At 37.7% G+C, this 20,678-nt stretch overlaps 1 protein-coding gene across 2 annotated transcripts in view; it reads right to left on the reverse strand.

Annotated features, from left to right (window-relative positions):
- The window catches only part of PDGFC (platelet derived growth factor C), a 119,902-nt gene that overhangs the window by 26,523 nt on the left and 72,701 nt on the right, over positions 1-20,678 (reverse strand). For both annotated transcript variants that reach the window (XM_084518126.1, XM_084518127.1), the window contains exon 4: positions 6,316-6,496. In XM_084518126.1, the coding sequence (XP_084374252.1) occupies positions 6,316-6,496 (181 nt within the window). The remainder of the gene's footprint in view (positions 1-6,315; positions 6,497-20,678) is intronic.

Genomic DNA, 20,678 nt, shown 5'->3' on the forward strand with positions numbered 1-20,678 from the left:
TATTCTATTCTTTGCATCATTAATGCAGACTAGAGTTTCCATATTAGTATCTTTCCTAGATTAATATACAAATTATTATTATTTCTGCTTTCTCATCAGTTGGCAAAATATAGTTCTTTCAGATAATTCCCAAACAGAAATAATATTACGTAAGATCCCACAAACACTAGTCAGACCGCTCCCAGAGTCATCACATTCCAGGAGAATTTTGAATTGTCTCTTTGGAAAAGACACAAACACTCCTCTTTCTACCTTTAACTTGTCTTTCAGACTTTCTGATATAAAACAAGGAAAAAAAAAAGAGCACACAAAAGCAGAACATTTATGTAAGATTACTTGTAGAATACTACAATAAACTAAATGATAAGCCATGTAAAATATGTATTTTAAAATTAATTAATTATGGATGCATGATCTTGATTGAAATACTAAGAGAAACCCCAAAAAAGTTTCCAAAAGTTTGCAATTAATGAAAATAATCACTTACAATAATAAATATTTATTACTAAATGCAAACCTAATAAAAGGTCTTAGCAGCTTATAGACATGAAAGATGAAAGATAGCATCATGAATTTGAAATACTTTTCCAATCTATTTCCAACATTTTTCCACTTCTTAGGGCATTTAAGGAGGTTAAAAAGTGTTTGCACTGAGCTGTCCTAGTAACTGCTTTAATTTTTTTTTATGGTGTCCATGTGACAAAATGAGATATAGTCACAAGGAAACATGACATTATGATTTTATTAGAAAATACCCTTCAAAGGTTCTGTCTACTTCAAAGTTTTCTTTTCCTTTCATTGTAGCCGCATGGATAATAGGCATCTTCATTTGTGTACTCTTTGTAGTTTTTTGATTTACATGAACTGAACCTGAAGCTTGTCTCTATCTATGTATTTTTGGGTAATCTTTAACATCCCACATTAAAAAAAAAAAAAAAAGTAAACAGAATTCTTTAGTCCTCAGCACAAACCTAATGAAATCCTCAAGGAAAGAATTAGTATAAAAAAACCCCTCTGACTGGCAATGCATCATTCTTAGCCACACACAAAAATTCAATGATCAAATTTGCAAACTTGAGCATCTTTAGAAGTTTATCGATTCATCTGGGCTTAGGTTTCACTGTACATAATCAGTGAAAACTCTGAACGCAGATTTTTTTTTAAGAGTCCTTCCCAACGTATGAAGGATTTTCAGTCCTCTTTAGCATCATGTGGCATTCCAATGTGCTAAATAACACTTATACTCTCCCACTGCTTCATTCAACCTTGGCTAAAACTACCCTGAAATCATGTTATTTCTCTTCCAGATACTTTTGATTTCTTCTTGAGAAAGTGCAGCTAAAGCCCCTTCTTCACCTTTGTTTAGGAGAGCAACAGTGTCCTTTGTGATGTTTCTGGATGGATTTTCAGTTTTTGCAGCCAAAGTTAGGCCTCTCTTGGGCTTTGGTCCTGACATGAGATACACATCTGATATCTCTGGAATCTGTGGGCTTTTCAAAGGAAGCGAATGCTAGGTAAGAGCTTTCTTTTTTCTCTTCTTAGTATGCACTTCTTCTATTAGTAGAAGTTTTATTTTATTCATTTTATTTGCATTTTTTCATTAAACAAGCTCAACTTTAAAAGATTCTACAAAGAAAACTAACATGCTCAACATCAAAAAAAATCAAAGCTTGGCTAATTTGGATGAAATAGAGGAACAATTATTAGATGGCCATAAACAGATTATTAAACATAAATATTAATATATTAACAGTTAATATATTACTATATTAATTAATTTATATATATATATAAACATAATATTAATCTTAAGTATTACTGTTAATAGCAAGAGCACTACTAACATCATCTCTCCATCAAAGAAAAAAAACACACCTCTCTTGGATTGAAATCTAGGTAGCCATACTGGTACTGCACCAAAATCACAGAACACCTGCCAAATCACTTTTAAACCAGGTCAGCCATTTAAGACCCTTCTCGGATTTTGCTCTTCATCTTCACTTGCATAGAAGAGGGTTAAGTCTGTTCTTAGCAAAGATCTTTGGCAAGATCTTTCATGACAAATGACATGCTACCATATGCCAAAAAAAGAAGGGGGAATATGGTCACCCCCAGCTTCAACTTTAACTGGAGCTGCTTTGTTCTGAGTGCCCTGAATAATTAATAACTACTTTGGCAATCAGTCATGCATTCCTTAATGGCACCTCAGGCATCAAGTATCCCATTCACCCGCTCCTCCAAGTAACAATGGACTTTATTACATCAAGTTTTCTATGCCAAACTTGTAACTGACATAATTTAAACTAAACAAGTCACTAGGAAGACTGAAGCTCCAACACATTGTAGGAATTTATAAGGTTTCCCTCAATTGCATGTGGCTACTATATGGGTTAGAGTTGTAACTGGGGACAAGTGAGAAGAGGAAAAGAAATGAAATACGGATTGCTTTTTGCAGTAAATTTCTAGGAGGTTTTGGTGCCAAATACATGACTTTTAATAAATGCATAGCTGAACAGTCAAAATGCAGAACAACCACTAAGAAGCCCCTAGTGAATAATGCAGCTCACCAGTGAGCGCTGACTAAGTGACAGGGCATAGCATGAAAAGAGTGCCTAAGAATAACAGTCACGCCGAAAGTAGCAGGAGAATTTTAAATTAACACAAGCTAAATTTTCATGGCAGAAAAAAGTTTTTCAACACTTCCTTCCACTTTACAGTATTCCAGACTAAATGAACTTGCAGCTATAGAACAAAGAGAGCTAACCAAAATTGCAGAACGTTCTTCTAGATGCGCCCAGACCACACAATTTAAGTTGGAAGAAATTCAAGTAATTAAACTGAAGTTATCTAGACCCTCAAGAAATCTTCATGATTTTCTCAGCAAGCATTCTGCTTTTATACAGTATATGCACCACTTTTAAACAGTGCCTTATAATGCTGTGTTAAACCATTCTGTAAAATGATGTTGCATCTAACAACATAAGAACTGCTGGGAGTCCTTTTCAGAGGCTAAATCCTACAAGTAAGGTAACCAGATCAATAGCCGGTCTCCCCCTACTTATTCATCATGTGAAAAGTTCGTTTGAAATATAATATACAAAGTAAAAATATATATATACGATAAATTACAGGAGATTTAAACAAAGCCATTCCTCTTGCTCTTTAAAAGACCTGAAAATGTGTCCGGTGCCCCTCTCTGTGTGTGGCCTCCAAATACAGAAACAAGCTTGCACTGTTTTATTTCAGTTTTGCTTCATTTCTCCCCAAACAATCTCTCATTGCTAGTCTACCAGGCATCTACCCCTCCCCCTTTCTTTCAAAAAATGAAAAAATTATTAACTGTTTAGGACCAATTTATATAAGTGAATCACTAGGCAAATCAGTTGTTTTTGTAAGAATTATTTAAAATTTACACTTATTCCTATGGTTGACAACTGTAAATTTTAATTTATCTTGAAATGTAGGATGACGTATCCTTACAATTTTAAGGAAAACACAACTTTCAGTTTTCAATTGCTTTAGGTACAAGCAGCAGCAGATCTAATCTTGAATCTTATCAACACAGACTGCATTTACAATCCAGACAGTTAATTATGCAACCTGAAATATGAAATTGTATTTTGTATAGCTTATTAAAACAGAACTTTTCATGAAAAATCTCTTTATTAAAGAGACTTGGAAATTAATTCTCACAAACCTGTTGCTATACCGTGCATTTTGAAGCTGGCTTTGAATTTCTGTGACAGGAAAGGGGCTGCTCTTGCCTGTTACATATGTGAGACAGAAAATTGCTTGGCTTCTGTAACAGTTTGTATGTGTACTTCTGATGCATGTAAACTTTATTAGAGGAAAAGAGGGACTAAAAAAATGCGTCCTACAATCTCAGCTCTTTTTGTCTACTGAACAAATGTTCAGTGTTAACGATCTAAATATTTTGAAGATTAAAATTGTTTTGAATTGTTGATAATTTAAATCATAGAACCATAAAATCATTTAGGTTGGAAAAGACCTCTAAGATCACCATATCCAACTGTTAACCTTGCACTGCCAAGTCTACTGCTAAGCCATGTCCCTCAGCACCACACCTTTTGAATATCTCCAGGGACAGTGACTCAACCACTTTCCTGGGCAGCCTGTTACAATACTTCACGACCCTTTCAGTGAAGAAATTTTTCCTAAAATCCAACCTAAACCTCCCCTGGCACAACTTTGAGGCTAAACTGAGTCCTGCATTGAAGATAATTATGCTTAGATTTTGGTATTTTTAGGTGCATTTTTTTAATCCGTTCCACAAAAATTGTATCATACACAAGTCAGATAGACATGTAGCAGATAAGATGTAATACTGGAGGGCACCTACAATGAAATCTGCCCTCAGCCCAAACAAAGCATCTATTTAGGGATTTTCTTTTACCATTTTCTAAAAGTAACATATTTATTACCTTCTGCTCTCTGGTATAAAAAGAGCTTAAACCCAGCCATACCCAAGCTGGTTTGCATGCCAACTGACATTTTATTTAATTTCAAAATTCATCATCTATCAGTCATACTATTCTACTAACAAAAGTGCCCAACTCACAAAAGAGACAATCATGGAGATCAAGCCCTTAATCATTTCAGGGATAATACTTAGTTAGGCCTAAATATTTACAAACATTTAGAGGAATACAACAAGAAATAGCATGTATATATACTACTATGCTTCACTTACATTATCAGTACACTAAATGTATTATCTATAAGATTATGTATTGTTGAATAAATGCACAGAATTATTCTATGCTTCTCCATAACTGAAGTTTTGCAAAGGAGGAAAAGAGGGGAAAATGCAAAGCGGCAGAAGCAGTAAGCAAGCCAAATGCATCAAGTGAAGCACATGTCAGTAACGTTAGAACATGGATTCTTTTGATCAATTTTTTATTGAGTTTGCAGATATTTCCAACCAACCAAATACCACAAACCACAAGATGACTTAGGAGATTCAAAAAGTGAATTATGAGGAATTTAAAAATATTCTTCACTCTCTTTAAATACAGAATATCTATTCTGTAAAAACATGTCAACTCCTGTTCCACTGCATCCTGATGCTTCAGAACATTATCTCATCCTCAAAAATCTATAAACATTGCTTTGCTATCAGAGATCTTTTACATTTTCTTTTTTTTTTTTTTTTCCCACCAAGTGACGAATTTGCTGATGGTTAAAATACCCATATTTTAGGCAGTGACTAATCACAGAATCACAGAATCACAGAATTACAGAATTTTCTAGGTTGGAAGAGACCTCAAGGTCATCGAGTCCAACCTCCAACCTAACGCTAACAGCCCTCCACTAAACCATATCCCTAAGCTCTACATCTAAGCGTCTTTTGAAGACTTCCAGGGATGGTGACTCCACCACTTCCCTGGGCAGCCTGTTCCAATGCCTCACAACCCTTTCTGTAAAGAAGTTCTTCCTAACATCTAACCTAAAACTCCCCTGGCTCAACTTAAGCCCATTCCCCCTCGTCCTGTCACCAGGCACGTGGGAGAACAGGCCAACCCCCACCTCTCTACAGCCTCCTTTAAGGTATCTGTAAAGAGCAATAAGGTCACCCCTGAGCCTCCTCTTCTCCAGGCTGAACAAGCCCAGCTCCCTCAGCCGCTCCTCGTAGGACTTGTTCTCCAGGCCCCTCACCAGCTTCGTCGCCCTTCTCTGCACCCGCTGATGCACCCGCTAATGTTTAGTTCCTGTGAGTTGCAAGTGTTAACCAACATTCAAGAGAAGTCTAAAGTACATTTTTCAGGAAAAATGCAGTGGAAACTGAGTATTATGTATTTTCTACTTTATCACTACAGTAAAACAAAATAACAACTTTGTTTTTGAACCAGGTATAATCATTTGACTGTGTATGAAGCAGCTGACTAACAAGAACATTAATTTCTTCAATCTTCTTTGTAACTTCCCAATGTCCTTTAAGTGTCATGCAGCTGATTTTTCTTATGCTGATTTTTCTTCTTCTCAAAGAAGAAAAAAAAAAAAAAGTGGCTTTTTTGCAGTACTGTATTAGGAATACAAACATTTTATTCAAGTTTCCACATAAACAACCAAGCCCACAACTTCCCAGTCCAAAGCCATCCAAGATGAACCACAAGAACACTTGGTTAGTTAAAAGGCAGAAACAAAATGTAAAATTCTGGCAGACAGATTATTCATTATTGTTATTATTGAGAAATAAACAGTAATTAATCCTAAACTTTTCAAAGATTCTTTTGAGCTACCACTTCAAAGATTTTGTTTTTCTGAAATGCACCAATCCTGAAACATGTTACTTACTGGCACAAGAAGTGTATAATGGATGCAGAATCCAGGTTGAGAAGGAAAATATTCATCAGACACAAATCTTATTCTGATCTGGTTTCCTTTGGAGATTTGTCTGCTTGGCACACTACTGGAACCACACCAGCGCCCTAAAACAGTGCCATCACTAGGCTCTTCAACTTCTACAAAGTCATACCTGAACAGAAAAGAAAATTACATGTTTATTTACTGGTAAATTTCTGTAAACTTCCTCTTTTAATAAACAGAGTGACTCTGTAGCTTGCATTTTTTATTATTTTTTTTAATGCTTTAAGTATGCTACCAAAGCCAGCTATTTTAAACGTAGCTTCCAAGTTGCCACCGGCTTAAATACATAATAAAATCATGCAGTGAGGTTAAAAAAAATAAGAGCTAAGTTAGCATTTTGAACAGACCATGAGTACGACTGCTTGTTCCTTTTATGGGAAACAATTACAATATACAGGATAGAGCAGAATGAAGTCAGAGAAAAAACTGAAATTGCTTAAGCCTGGCATAGTAATTCATACTGCAATATCACTAGAAATATACTGCATGTTACCAGGGAAAATTCAGTGGCTTTTTGCTACTGAAACCTTGTCCTCTTGTAATAGCAGTGGTGAGCAGGCTCCAGGAGGTTAAGGTGGTTTAGGGAAACTTGGAAGCACATTTCAAGCTTATGCATACCCCAGTGAGACACTGGTGAAGCAAAGACCTAAACGTACCACGTGTCAGAAAGAACCTGCTATTTTGGTACGACTGACAAGAGATATATGGGTTGGGAGCTTTAAAAGAATGAAACGTACACGGTTTGATTTAGTTTCATTGGTTTTTAACGTGTGGTCTGAGTATCCCTGGGGATCTGTGAACTTCAAATAGCTCCATGAAAGGTAAGTAAGAAACGCCAGTCAGTTGTCATCCATAAGCTTAAATATGCCCCGCAAAGGTCCTCGCTTCCACTGCAGAATGTTTAGGGGCTTCTCAAGTCATAAAAACACTGAAAGCCACTGCTCTAGAAGGCATGTCTGGTTTTAATATTTTAACCTGTTTCATGTCAGTTCCCCAGCTGCCTACTGACAGAATAAACAGTAGGAATTTCAGTCACTTTTCCCCTGCTGGAGCTTGAAAAACTGAGCACTCAGAGAGGCTGAGGAAGGCAGGAGAGTGCTGGCGAGAGTGCGGCTGGCTTTGGGAAGGCGACCGCCGCCGCTGCCCCGCTGCGGCCTGCTTGGGGGAAGCCTCCCCAGCTGCACTCTCTCTCAGGTTCTGCCATGCACTGGGGACACCCCTCATGGAAATCTAAACTGATAAATATCCCTCGGTCCTTTCCAAGGGTACTGACAGACCTACTTCTGATGACAGCAAACATCCACACTCTGAAAAGGAAAACACACACACACGCACTCTGCCAAACACGCCAAGCAACGTGAAAATTATTACCTTAAACGTTTTGTATTGAAGCTTTTCCTGGATATTTTTTTTTGTTTCAGTAAAGCTAATCTTTATAATGATTCCCAGTTCCCTAGTTAGACAGAAGGCAATAAATTCTTGTGTTGCATGTTTGTGCAAGACTGACTTGCACATTTATTTTCTCCATTTAAAGGACCAGTATTTTTTCCACTTAATTAGAAATGAATGCAATGAATATGCTCATTAACTGTGTTCAAAATGTATTACTGCCATGTACCACAGTTTTAAATCTTTGTTGAACTTATGATACTAATTACTTCATCACCGTCTTTTTTTTTTTTTTTTTTTTCCCCAAACCACTAATTCCTTTAACTGGTCCGCCAATGTTTTTACTTTATGATCAGGTATACAACGTATCACAAAGGCAACTTGTACATTAATTGCACTAAGATTTCAGAGTTCACCATATTTATCAAACTGATTTTGCGCACTAAATTTTATTTTATTTCTTCAGATCAGGTTACAAAATTTCCAACAATAACCACCTTTTTATTTTTCTAGTTAAAAGTATCAAATAACCCTAGCTACTTTCTGATTTGTAAGGAGTGAGTAAGTTAATTATTATGTTTATCAACTTAAGCTTAAGATGTTTGGGGGTTCAGCCATAGTACAGGCATCAGTGCTGCTACCGCAAGGTACAACTTTCTGCTGCTTCCACTGGTCTAATGTGACCCCTGAAGTAAAAGACAAATTCAAATTCCATAGTTTAAACTCTAATTCTATTAGTTGAGACATAAGTTAGAGGAGATTCTGAAAAACCTGAACAAAATTCAGCTTTCTGAAAAACACACCAGGTCCAGATAACTCTGTTTCTCTGTGTGTTTTTTAACTTCGGTCATTCTCTCCTTGATCTCTGTATGTGGTATTTGTAAGCAATCTGTCTTTTGTAATCATAATCATTTCCAATTTTTTCAGTGTTATCAGTCCCACCTTGGCCGTGTTGTTTCTCAGTCACCCTGTCCCACCCTAACACCCTTTTAACCCTCAGAAACCCACGTGTTTCCAAGGGATCGATCAAGACATACCCTCAGCACTTTACAGCACTCACAAGTTCTGCACCCAAGTGTGCACAACTGCCAAAATCCCTGTTTGAAGGATTTACTAAAACCTACTTTATAAGCCAATCAAACATAACTTTCTCATGGTAACTTGATACAGTGCATACAGCACTAAGTGGTTTACAGTGATTGTTCCCTTTCTCTAAAGTCTCCCTCAGGACATGTAGATGATTTATGGGTTTTGTTGTTTTGCCTTTTTCGTTTGTTTGTTCAACAAACAGGTTTGGTGCTTGTAGACAAACTTTCTGTTTTCAAAAGCAAATATGAGATATGAGTACTGGTTTCTTACTTCTGGACAGAAATGTAGGCAAATCTTTAGGAACTTAGTCTACATCAACAAAAAAGAGAGACTCTCACACATTTCCTGGACATCATGACACTTTTAGCCCCTAACTTTATTCCCATTGGTTATCTAGGTTGAATGTGCTGCAAGAGACTGCCAAAAGGATCTTCTGTGCACCTGAGAACCCCTAGCACTGCAAATGTTGACTGAAGTTTGAACTTGCTGTGAAACACAACAAAATAAAGAGGTCTGGATGCTTTAGTGTTTACAAGACTGCTGTGCACAGTGCTGCGGCTTTGTGTCACAGGGCTAAAGAGTGGCAGGGCTATCACAGCCATTAAAATTATCTCCCCATAAAGAGAAGCTTCTCCTCAAAAAGCAAGAAAAGCAGGATAAATAATTTAGAATTGAAAATACATTTTCTACTTGTAATGGAGTTAAAAAAAAAAAAGTTTAAATGCATGTTGAAACCAAAAATCCTTCCTTTTTGTGCAGTGTACAAACCAGAAAACCCAAAATTCTTTGGCACAATGACTAAAAAAAATGCTCTTGTGCTGCATCTATGTTCAATACATTACTCAAATATTAAACTTGAATAGTCTCATCTCCTTTCCCATGATGAAAGATGCTTTTGCCCTTAGTCACAATGTCGATAATGCCCTCCTGGATATTTGATGCAGAATGTGTATTCCTCTTCCCTAAGGCTGAGATGCCCAGGACCCTGAATTGCATTAAAAACCCGAACAAAACAATTTATTTGAAAGGGACAAAGAAGCAATGTAAGGAGCTCTGAACTTCAATGCCTTTCCAACCAGGAAATATATTTTCCAAGGGAATGTGTTTTCCTCTCCTTTCTCTATTTTTCTGTGGTTTGCACTGTCATTTGCTAAACGTTTTCTGACAGGCTGTTTACTTTGGCTTACAGTTTTGTGACCTTTGCGCAGCCTCCCTCTGCCTTCAGAATCCCACAAATATATCAATGAATGTAAGGTGCAGAAACCCACATGGTAAAACATTTTGTTGTATCAGTGACACTGGATCTTTCCATTTCAAATAGATGTGCTAGACAAAAATCTAGCACACCCATCAGAACAGCTTGAGAAAAGTGAAATTTATTTTACCTTCCCCATTTGATAAGCACTGAATTCATTTTTGTTTTCAATTAAGTAAAAGGAAGTTGATAACAATCCCTGTCATTTTTTTCCCCTGTGGGATGCTGCATTATTTCTATTCCAGTTTGTTTTAAAGCATATGGAATTTCAAGGTTTTCCTGGTGACAGCAAAATAAAATACCTACCTCAGACTTGGGCCAAAAGCATCCAAGGTATTCTGGCAGTTCACCAGACAAACTGTTACTGAACAGAACTTAGATGGTTTATATTTGGGCAGCTTCAGTTTTGGAAACAATGGAAATTACTAAAAACTGTCATCATGAAAATACTGTTTTTATCTTTTTCCAAACCAAATTTTGTAAGGAAAGTTTCCGTGTCCTCTTCCTCTGCCATTAATATTTAAAATAATTTTCATTTTTATTGCTGAAATATTTAAATTTCCTATGGAATAGAATTTTTAGTTTCCACCATTCAAGCTAGACTGCATGGCTGTATAGACAGAAGTGTCAAGGTGCTGGCAAAACCTCATATGGTCTTTACCTCTTAGATCACTTAAATCACAGCTGCAAGTAATCATCTGTTTTTTGTGAAATAAAAGAGAGAACGAGAGAAAGAGAAGGAAGGGAAGGGAAGGGAAGGGAAGGGAAGGGAAGGGAAGGGAAGGGAAGGGAAGGGAAGGGAAGGGAAGGGAAGGGAAGGGAAGGGAAGGGAAGGGAAGGGAAGGGAAGGGAAGGGAAGGGAAGGGAAGGGAAGGGAAGGGAAGGGAAGGGAAGGGAAGGGAAGGGAAGGGAAGGGAAGGCCAAGTATTTAGTTTGAAGGGTTTCTTTTTTTATTATATTTATTTTTTAAAGTTTGCCTGCCTCACTTGTAATAAATTCTGGAAGCCTTCCTCAAGCAATAGAGATCTCTAGTAACACTTAATTGGGAAAATTCATGTTTATTTGGATGGAAAGGGGAATACTGGGGCATGACAGAGGCAGTCAGGTCCATGGTATCTAACAGCAGACCCAATCTGTTTAACCAGCCTTGTCGTTGCCCATAGATCGATGCATCGTAAAATCTCCAGCAAAAATGGATGATGAGACATGAAGAATGAAAAGCTCATGATAAAGAACAGAGAAAATGTGAGGACCCTTAGGAGAAGTTCTTTGCTGTTACCCTTACTGCTGCTCCCTTAGAGGTAGTTTTCCTTAAAGACTGAGGCTCAGAGAAACAAGATACATCATGTGAAATAAAAAACAAAATGAGATAAGAAATCAAACAGTTAGTTACAGTACAGGCACTTCTGCACTATTTTTCAATTTGTGTGAGAGGAAATCTTACTTTTGGCCACACAGTACAACCACCTGCCACCCAAATTTGCAAGCTTTGGAATGGTTATTTAATTTGTTTGCATTCCAAGTGCATTAATTTACTTCATACTGTTTTGCATTTATCGCCAGTACACCATGTTCACCTGAAGGTGAACATGGGCTAGAAAGGACTAGAAAGGACTGGTCCATCTAGGACTAGAAAGGACTAGAAAGGACTAGAAAGGACATGGGCTAGAAAGGACTAGAAAGGACTGGCCCATCAGTCCAGCAAGTCCACCAAGGCCCATCAGTCCACCAAGAAGTAAATGCAAAGTTCCTGAAATCACAAACCTCTAAGGGCGCACATCTGTGCAAGTTCACTATTAATAACTCAACTCACCACCCAGGTGGCAGAGGAAAAAAACTTTTCTATCACAGAAAGCAAAACTTCCAGGAGGAAGGGAAGGGAGAGGGCTCACTGTCTGAAGTGCTGACCCTGTGGCAGCATCTCAGTGCAGTGTAAAACTTCAGTAAATCTGATCCCACTCTGCATTAACAGAAAATTTTGACTGGGGGCTACTTCGAGCAACAGTAACAAAAGGATATTGGAAGAAAACTCTCTGTCAAAGACTACCAGATAGAAAATTTTTAATATTTAAAATACTTTCTCTCCATCATGTATTTCCAACAGGAAGCTCTAAAAAAAAAAAAAAAAAAAAAAAAGGCTCCAAAAGCATAGGACTCCAGAGCATTGGCAATTCCCCCCAGCCTTCATCCTTCATCAAGGAGGACTTGGCAGTGCCTTTGCTTTGCAAAGGTTGCAGATTATCCAACAGTTGAGAAATGAGTCACGTTCCACTTAGCAGCTGACAATTTCTGTCGTGCTTGATGTTTTAACGTAAAAACAGAAAAGATGTAGACACAGTAATGATTTGACATGCAATAAACTTCCACAGTTGTAACTGTATTTGCTGATCCTACACATACTGTGTTTTAATGGTCACTGTTAAGAAACAGCATACCCAGAAATAATCCAGATAAATAAGTGATGAGGTCAGCTTTTCATTCTCAGAAAATGATGTTTAATTATACACAAGAATCACTTGCAGCCAATACGGCAAATGAGTATATTATATAAAAAAACAAGTATCCTGCCATGCCTACATTTTCCATGAAATGAAGATACTCAAGGTATAAACAGAGAACATTTCTAACTGCCATTCACCAAATATGGATTGTAGTTTCTGCGCCAACCCACTCTGAATACATCTATTTTAGAATATGCAGCCCTGTACACTAGGAAGTGCCTTATGGAAACACAGATTCATTCACAAATGTTATAGGGTTGCCATGGTTCTCTCTAATCTTTCCTCGTACTGATTAGTAACAGCCTGAAGCTCCTACCATAACCGCACAACTCCTTCAGTATCTCTACCTTGTTATTTATGATTCATTAAAAAAAAAAAAAAAAAAAAAAAAAAAAGTTTAATCTTTAGGTTTCAGTTTTCTTCCCCTTCATTCACTGTATACACTCATAATCCAAGTGGTTTACATTTACAATGCTGCAAGCAAAAGGGAAAAATGAGACAGGGCTTAAACCCCAGATTTCAACTCTTCGAACAGCTGAACGCTTTTTGTGAAAAGGATGCACTGGTTGTTCGATTTCAATTAACTGTTGCATAACCATACCCCTGCCTACCAGTAAATGCTTCCATTTTCTGTGGATCTGCTGAAAACTTGGGGCAGCATGTGAAGCTGAGATACCTACTGTTTGTAGGGTAGCTGTTGCCACTTGGTGACAACACACTGGATGGAGAAAAAAACAACTGCTGAAAGCATGTCTTTGCCCTGATAAATAGCACTTTGGCACACAAATACATTCAAAGAATAAAGCCCGACTGGCACCTACATGCACTGGTAAGTGCTTGAGCATCTCCAGCTGAAGCCCATGAATACCACGGACCAAAGGTAACTTTTGCCTTCTGGGGAGAAAGCAGCATTAACTCTAAACCAAAACAATTCTGCATTCAGAAAGCAACCCTGTAATTATTTAAGCATATGTTAAACTTGTCATACAGATCAAATATGGACTTTCAGGAATACAGCAACCACAGAATTCAGTCCTAGATAGCCTGTGCCGCAACCTAGTTTGTACTGCTATAACTTCTACTGATACTTTTTTCTCTGTCACTTGAATAAGTATCCTAGGATACAGAAGATGACACTATAATCATGCATATAAAGAGTGGACATAATAAAGGAAGAAGATGGTTTCCCAACTGTTCCTTTTAAAAGACTGATTCCATCTAAAATACAAGGAATAAAAAAAATAAAAATTAAAAAAAAAAAATCCACCAAAGCCAAGAAGTAACTTGGATTTTTTTCCTTAGTAATAATTACCTGCTATTCCTCTGTAAACCCTAAAGAGTATTTTAGCTTGGGAATCACTTTAGCTTAGTGATCATAAAAATCACATGTTCTTTCTACACAGATAAGTATTTTGTACAAAACCAACAACACTGGTGGTGCTCAGAGCTCATATTGACAGTCAATGTTGTAAAGAATTCTTTCCAGTCTATTTTAAGCTTCTACCTGTACTCACACTGTTCACCACAGTCAATGTACCTCTTTCAGTTTCTCTGAACCTATGATTACGTTTTTCTGTCTTTTTTTTTTTTTTTTTTTTTTTCTAGCAGCATTTTCAATATTTAGTCTAGTATCCTGAATGGTAATTTTTCCTTTATGCACAACCCTTATATCCTGAAATGCACCTTTGGCTCCGGTCAATGATATATTCAAGAGTAAATTTTAGAAAACACCAACAAAGACATTCCTAAAGGACATTTTAATCTTGCGAAGATTCACCCAGGGCAGTGCAGGCAACACCCCTTCCCTCCAGCACCCCCAATGACACAGCAGCGTTACCCCTCTCTTCCTTTTCCCTCCTTCCTGGCTGCCTCAATGGAATATCTATGTGTATTTAAATTAAAACACTTATTTCTTTTGTTCGGTGATGCAGTTACATATGGTCTCCTGCCTGCTACAGTAGCACACAGGATTTACCAATCCAGCACAGACCATTTATCACAAAGTCCAATATCCTGCTTCAGGACAGGCTCATAATTGCTACTTGAAAAGAAAGTGAAAAATCTCTGTAATGTAACTGAGGAGTTGCAAAATACTGCACAAGGCAGAAAAAACCTGTCTCCAACCCTAGCAGGAGATCAGTTTACACCTAAAGCATGAACGGAGTTTCCTCTCACTTTGGTTTATACCTAGTTATAAGTTTATGGTCATAAAATTATGCAGACCTACTTTTAATCCATCCACAGCATATGAATCAGAGGCTAGTATGAAACGGTATTTCCTAATAATTGCTGCTAGTTTACTGGTCTCCCTGTTCTTGTTAGTGTCAGAAAGGGGAAGAGATGTATTTAGTTGACCTTGTAAACACCCCAGGACACTCACACATGATCATCTGTCCTTTTTCAGGATAAGTAATCCCACTTTTTGCACTCTCACATGCATCTTCTCCAATATCCTGATGATCTGACAGCAACAGATGAATGTAAATTGTATTATATACTTGCTGGTGCTGCTCCCTAACTACAACTTCATTTGAACAACTTTGTTAAAATGTTGATGCTAGGCAAAGAAGGCAACCGCAGTGTGTAGTGAGAAGGAGTGAGGGAATGAAGAAAACAAAGGGAAGAAGAGACAGGGAGAGAAAATAAAAAATAAAATTAAAAAAAAAGCTGAGTAACAGGTGAGGAAACAACTGTCTGCCTTGGAATAGGAGAGCAGGAATGCTGATGCTATTCCTACTGATGAGGCAGGAGAAAGCTGCCCATAAATCTGACAGCGAGCCTATGGGCTTAACCATACTTAGACCTCCAGTAACCAGAAAAAAACAACACAGGGAGGAGTGCATGCTACGCACAAACTGAAATGCTGAGATGCCACCCACAGTAACTTCATCTTGCGCTGTGGGGCCTGCCTTTGTAGCTTGCCTTTCTCTTGACACTGGGGACCAAGGAGAAGCACGCTGGGAAGTGCAGGTGGCTGCACGGTGTGCCCCCATCCCGCAGCTCGGGCGGCCATGCAGCGCTCCCAGCACTCACTTACTTCTATCTGTTCATGAGCAGCAGGGAGGGAGCGAGGGAACTCCATCAACAGTAATTGTTCCCAGAGCACCCCAGACAGAAGCAAGACCCGGCAGTGCCACGCTCGTTTTCAAAGAAAATAACTTCAGCCCACGCCGTCAGAAACAGAGCCAACTACAGTAACGTGAAACAATTTTAGAAGCAATAAATTAGGATTAGGATCGTTTACAAAAATATTTTGATACTGTGGACACAGTTTACTTTATTCAAACAGTTTGCTTGAGATTGAGAGGACCAGGAAGGAATTTTAAGGAGCCTAAAATGTTTTCTAAGTCAATGAGTGTAGTCTCTGGTGTGAAAAAGGAGTAAGGGATTATGTCAACTGCCCACTCGTCAGCAATCACTCTCCTAACACTCAACTGGGCTGTGAAAATAGATTTTAAATTACTTGTGAAATAATAGCCATTATAGGGTCCTGTAGCAATGGCAGATTCTAAAAATGAACACTGGATTTACATTAACAGAGGAAAAATGTGGGTGGGCAAGAATGCCGTCACAGCCCCTAGGTTTGTGCAGCATGTGCTCCTGATCGTGGCATGCCAGATCCGCTGCCCTCCCATTCAGACCAGGGAAGCAACTTGTTCTAACTCCCTCTGTCTTCATGAGCTTTGATTTGCATAGAGAGTATTTAACCACTGCTGTGGAACCAAGTGTAATCTTTCAGAAACTTAAGAACTGTGTTTTATAGAGCGGTCTCAGTTATAACTGTACTATACTTTGGTCTTCAAGTTCTTAATCTTCTTTTACTGTCTTTGATGTCTGCTTTGTTACATTTACATTGTTACATTTACATTGTTATCACACAAATGGTATCCAGCAACTTTTAATATGCAGTAGAGAACCTAAAAGAATGCTTATAATTAGAAGCTTTATAATTAGAAGCCAAGTTCAGATTACAAAATCTGGTATTATTTTTGTCTCGTGCCATGAGTTTAATCATGATTCTTTTTCCTTTCTGTGAATCCATCTACTTTGAGTGTACTGCGGAGGTTCAGCAGGGCAGGAGCTTAGGAAAGGCTTCACTCAACCTTGACCAGTCCAGAACTTCCACCAACTGCAGCCTCTGCTGGGTGTGGTACACACCTCTGCCAGCATCAACTACTGGCAGAAATTAAACGGCAAAACGGGACCAGCTGAAAGATGAGTTACTGTACAAGTGATCACTTAGTAATCAAAGAGACAATTTTACTGGAACCATGGGAAAGGCAAAAGAAAGTCCTTTCTAAAGTAAATAAATAACAGGAACCACAATTGTGTCCAATGAATGCAGAATAAGAAACATTTTTCCTTGTATTTAATTTCAGAAATGTGCCTAATCCAGACATACAGAAACAGATCCATTTACTTCTTTTGATGCAGAAAAACCCTCATTTTTTCTACAAAACATAAGAAAGCAGGATGCACAAGTGTATTGGATTCCTCTGCATTCATTAAATTGAAATTATATTGCTACAATTGAACTCATATGAAAGAAATAACCTCTGCAGTACTGATCTTCTTTCTTTTTATGTAAAAGAACAAGTTTTGGATAAACAAAGAACTCTGGCCCCAAATTAATTTAAGTTCTTAAAAACTTTGATTCCTACAGCCCATTCTCATCCTCCCTTTGAATCAATTCAGCATTTAAGCCTCTCTTGAAATGGTACCACTATTCAGTTGTCTTGCATCAACTGGAACAGGCGACTAAAAATCAACAACAAAAAATCAATCACCAGAGAAATTACTCCACCTTGACTGGAGTTTCATGGCATTTTCTACACACTGTTCCTAAAATGCCACCTTCCTGCCAGCTGTAAAACCTTTATGTTGCTACCAAGGACTTCAGCTTAAATCACTCGTTTCATAACATTTTTTTCCTATCAGTATTTCAATTAATCTAAGGCACTTGAATACTAGAACTCATCCTGGCCATTTAAATTATATAACCCTGTTTCAAACTTTGAATAAAAATAATTAACAAGGAATTTATATGTTGGGGGGAAAGAAGGGTAAAAAGGAATTGTGTATTGAAGAATGACAGCTCATACGCTTTTTTTTAATATATATATAATTTCAGCTATTGATGGAATAGCTCCTATCCAAATAGATCTGAATGTAGAATACAGCTACAATGAATTTTAACTTTAAAATGATTTTACTTTTGCTGAGCTTGTTATATAGATAGTGATGAAGGAGACATTTAAGTATCACAGATAAGTACAGTCATCTAAGCAGAACCCTATGTCATCTATGTGCACAGAATATCATAAGGACTAGGTGGCTACAGTTGAACACATTGAAATTCCAATGCAACGGTGGTAAGAGCTTTAAGATCTTCACTGTAACACATCTGAAGCCTTAGAGATTCTAGGGGTACTCCTCACTGTTTTCTGAATTTTCAAATAGAGGTGGCAGCAGCAATCCCTCTAACCTTGAAATGATAAAAAAAAAAAAAAAAAAAGATAAAAAAAAAAGCCCAGCTACTTAGTGACATGGGTCACCATGAACATTGTCTGCACCCATTCCTCTTTAAATATGGTTATTTAAAGGTCTTTGTCCAGTTATTCAATGCCAACTTGAACTTTGTACCTACCAAAGGGATAACTTCACCCTCTGTAATCACAGTTTCTTGAAATAAAAATGTCTGACAGAAGCATTTAGGACTGTCAGACAGCAAGGACACGTCAAACGTTGAGAGGATGTATTTCATTTGGAATCTACGCTTGATAGTTTGTTCTTAGCACATACATGTACGTTAATACTGCCGCTACAATGTTCTCAAAGCAAAAACAAATAATATGAGGTTGGTTTTTGTTTGTTTTGTTTTCCCTGCTGCAGATCCCAGAAGAAAAAGATGCTGGATTTATTCTTTCATGCACATGCTGTTGATGCAGTTAGGTGGTTCCAAGACGTGGGCCAAACAGAAGTGAAGCATCAATCATCTTTTTTTACTGAATCACACTGGAGCTGAAGCTATGCATTTGTATTTTACTCTACAGGTTAGATGGAGAGATGATGTTGTAATCACAAGAAAGGAAGCTCCATGTGCTCTAAGTTACTCATTGGGTCTTATATTACATGGAAAGCTCCCTTTAGAAGATTATATAACAAAGTGTTTAGTCTTTTTATTGTGTTTACCATAACTCACCACTGCATAGTATGCATCTGACATAATTTATGTCAAAAAGACAGCTAAGCAAATGTTTTCCTTCTTCATAGCCACTGACTACGGATAATGTCTTTATGTTTCTTCTAAATACACTTGTTTCAGCCTTAGGCTGAGCCAAATCTTCAAAATTTTAACCCTTATCAACACTTTCCTAACACTACATTCAATAGGAACACACAGGATTGTTTAAGCAGTTTGGCTGATGGTTTCTACCAAAGACCTTTGATGTTCCCAGAATGGAAGGGAGTAGCTTGGGTGCAGTTCAGTCAAGCAGCTCTCAGAAACGTCATGGAAAAGAGAGGTAGTGAATTTATTGCACATGGCTCTGCATCTTAAAGCATCATCTTAAGTAACCTCAAAGGAAGAACATTCCTGGCTTTAAGAGTTAATTATTTAATTTCATGTGAAAGGAGTGCAAGAGCCACAGTACTACTCAAAGATTTTATACCATGTTACCACTGACAGCTTCCTTCGGTTTCCTAATTTTCTTCAGGCAAACGTTCAACATATTGCGCATTAACCAGAGAAGTTTGGGGGTTTCTTTCAAAACTTTTATAGTTCTGTAGGTGAAGCATTTACCTGCATCAACAAATTCACATTTGCAGCTGCCAAAAGCCTCAACCAACAAGAAAGAAAAGCCTACAGAACATACTACAGTTCATATTTGGAGTTATTAGAGGACTGAAGAGACATGGAAATGAATATACCTATCCTAAAATGAAGATGATGTTCAGGTGACATCGAGTATTCAACAGTCTGTCAGTTCCACATTCCACTTGTATATTGTAATCCATATAATCTTATCTACAGTAATTGCACTTTGGATTTGAGACACATTTCTCTTTTATTAGATATAATAAAAGTCAAACAGACTGAAATCACCTGATAATTAGAAAGAACAGCTGCCGCCACCACCGAGATGAACAACTGTTCCCATTCTGTGCACAGCAAGAGTGAGTTTGGCACACATTACTAATGTAAGCAGAATACTTTTTTTCTTTTCTTATTGCAGTTTTGTGATGTAACTCTGCGATGCACAACCTAATCACAACATCAGACTGCCTGGTAAAGGCAAGCGTAGCATACAGTGATAAAAGCTTTGTGATAAATGCCTCTGTGTCAGGAAGGCATGGATATAGCTTTCCTCCATGAAGACCATGTATGTTCTCAGAGACAGAAATCAACAATTTCAGAAACAAGCAACAATTGAGCAAAAAATCAGTCCCTCCTGGTCAAGGAGAGTTATGGCACCTCCCTGATGATAGGAGCTGTCAGGCACAGAAGTCTAATGGCCTAATGATTAAAACAGCGTTGAGGGGCTAGCATCATGAAAATAATGAACTGTCACATCAGCAAAAGAAGAGTTGCTTTTCTTCACCAGAAAAGCCGGACATGCAGAATGTAAATCCAGTGTCCCTCTGCTAGCTAGAAATTCCCTTATGTAAGGAAAATTTACCAGCAGTTCTGTCATCTGAACAACACTCCATGAAACAGCTAGGAGACTGAGTCCTTCTTTTGTATTCGTTTGGCTTGGTGGGGAATTGTCTGTTCATAACTTTTTTTTCAAATCAAAGCACACAAGGTGAAATCAAAGTGCACAAGACTGAATTGACTTTAATATTGCAGAGATGTATGTACCCATACCATCAACAAAATAACCTAAATCTATTCAGAAATAAATGCACGGATCTAGTTTCCACATAAAAAATTAAACATGGAGTAGAAAATAGCCATGCAGGATCACTCTGATCCAGGTTCAGGAAGCTACTTAAAGTGGAGGCTAAACTGGTACTTTCAAGGTATCTGCAAGGTGTTATGCTCGTTCTAGATGAAA

The sequence above is a fragment of the Aythya ferina genome (genome assembly GCF_964211825.1).
Source record: "Aythya ferina genome assembly, chromosome: 4".
NCBI lineage: Eukaryota > Metazoa > Chordata > Aves > Anseriformes > Anatidae > Aythya > Aythya ferina.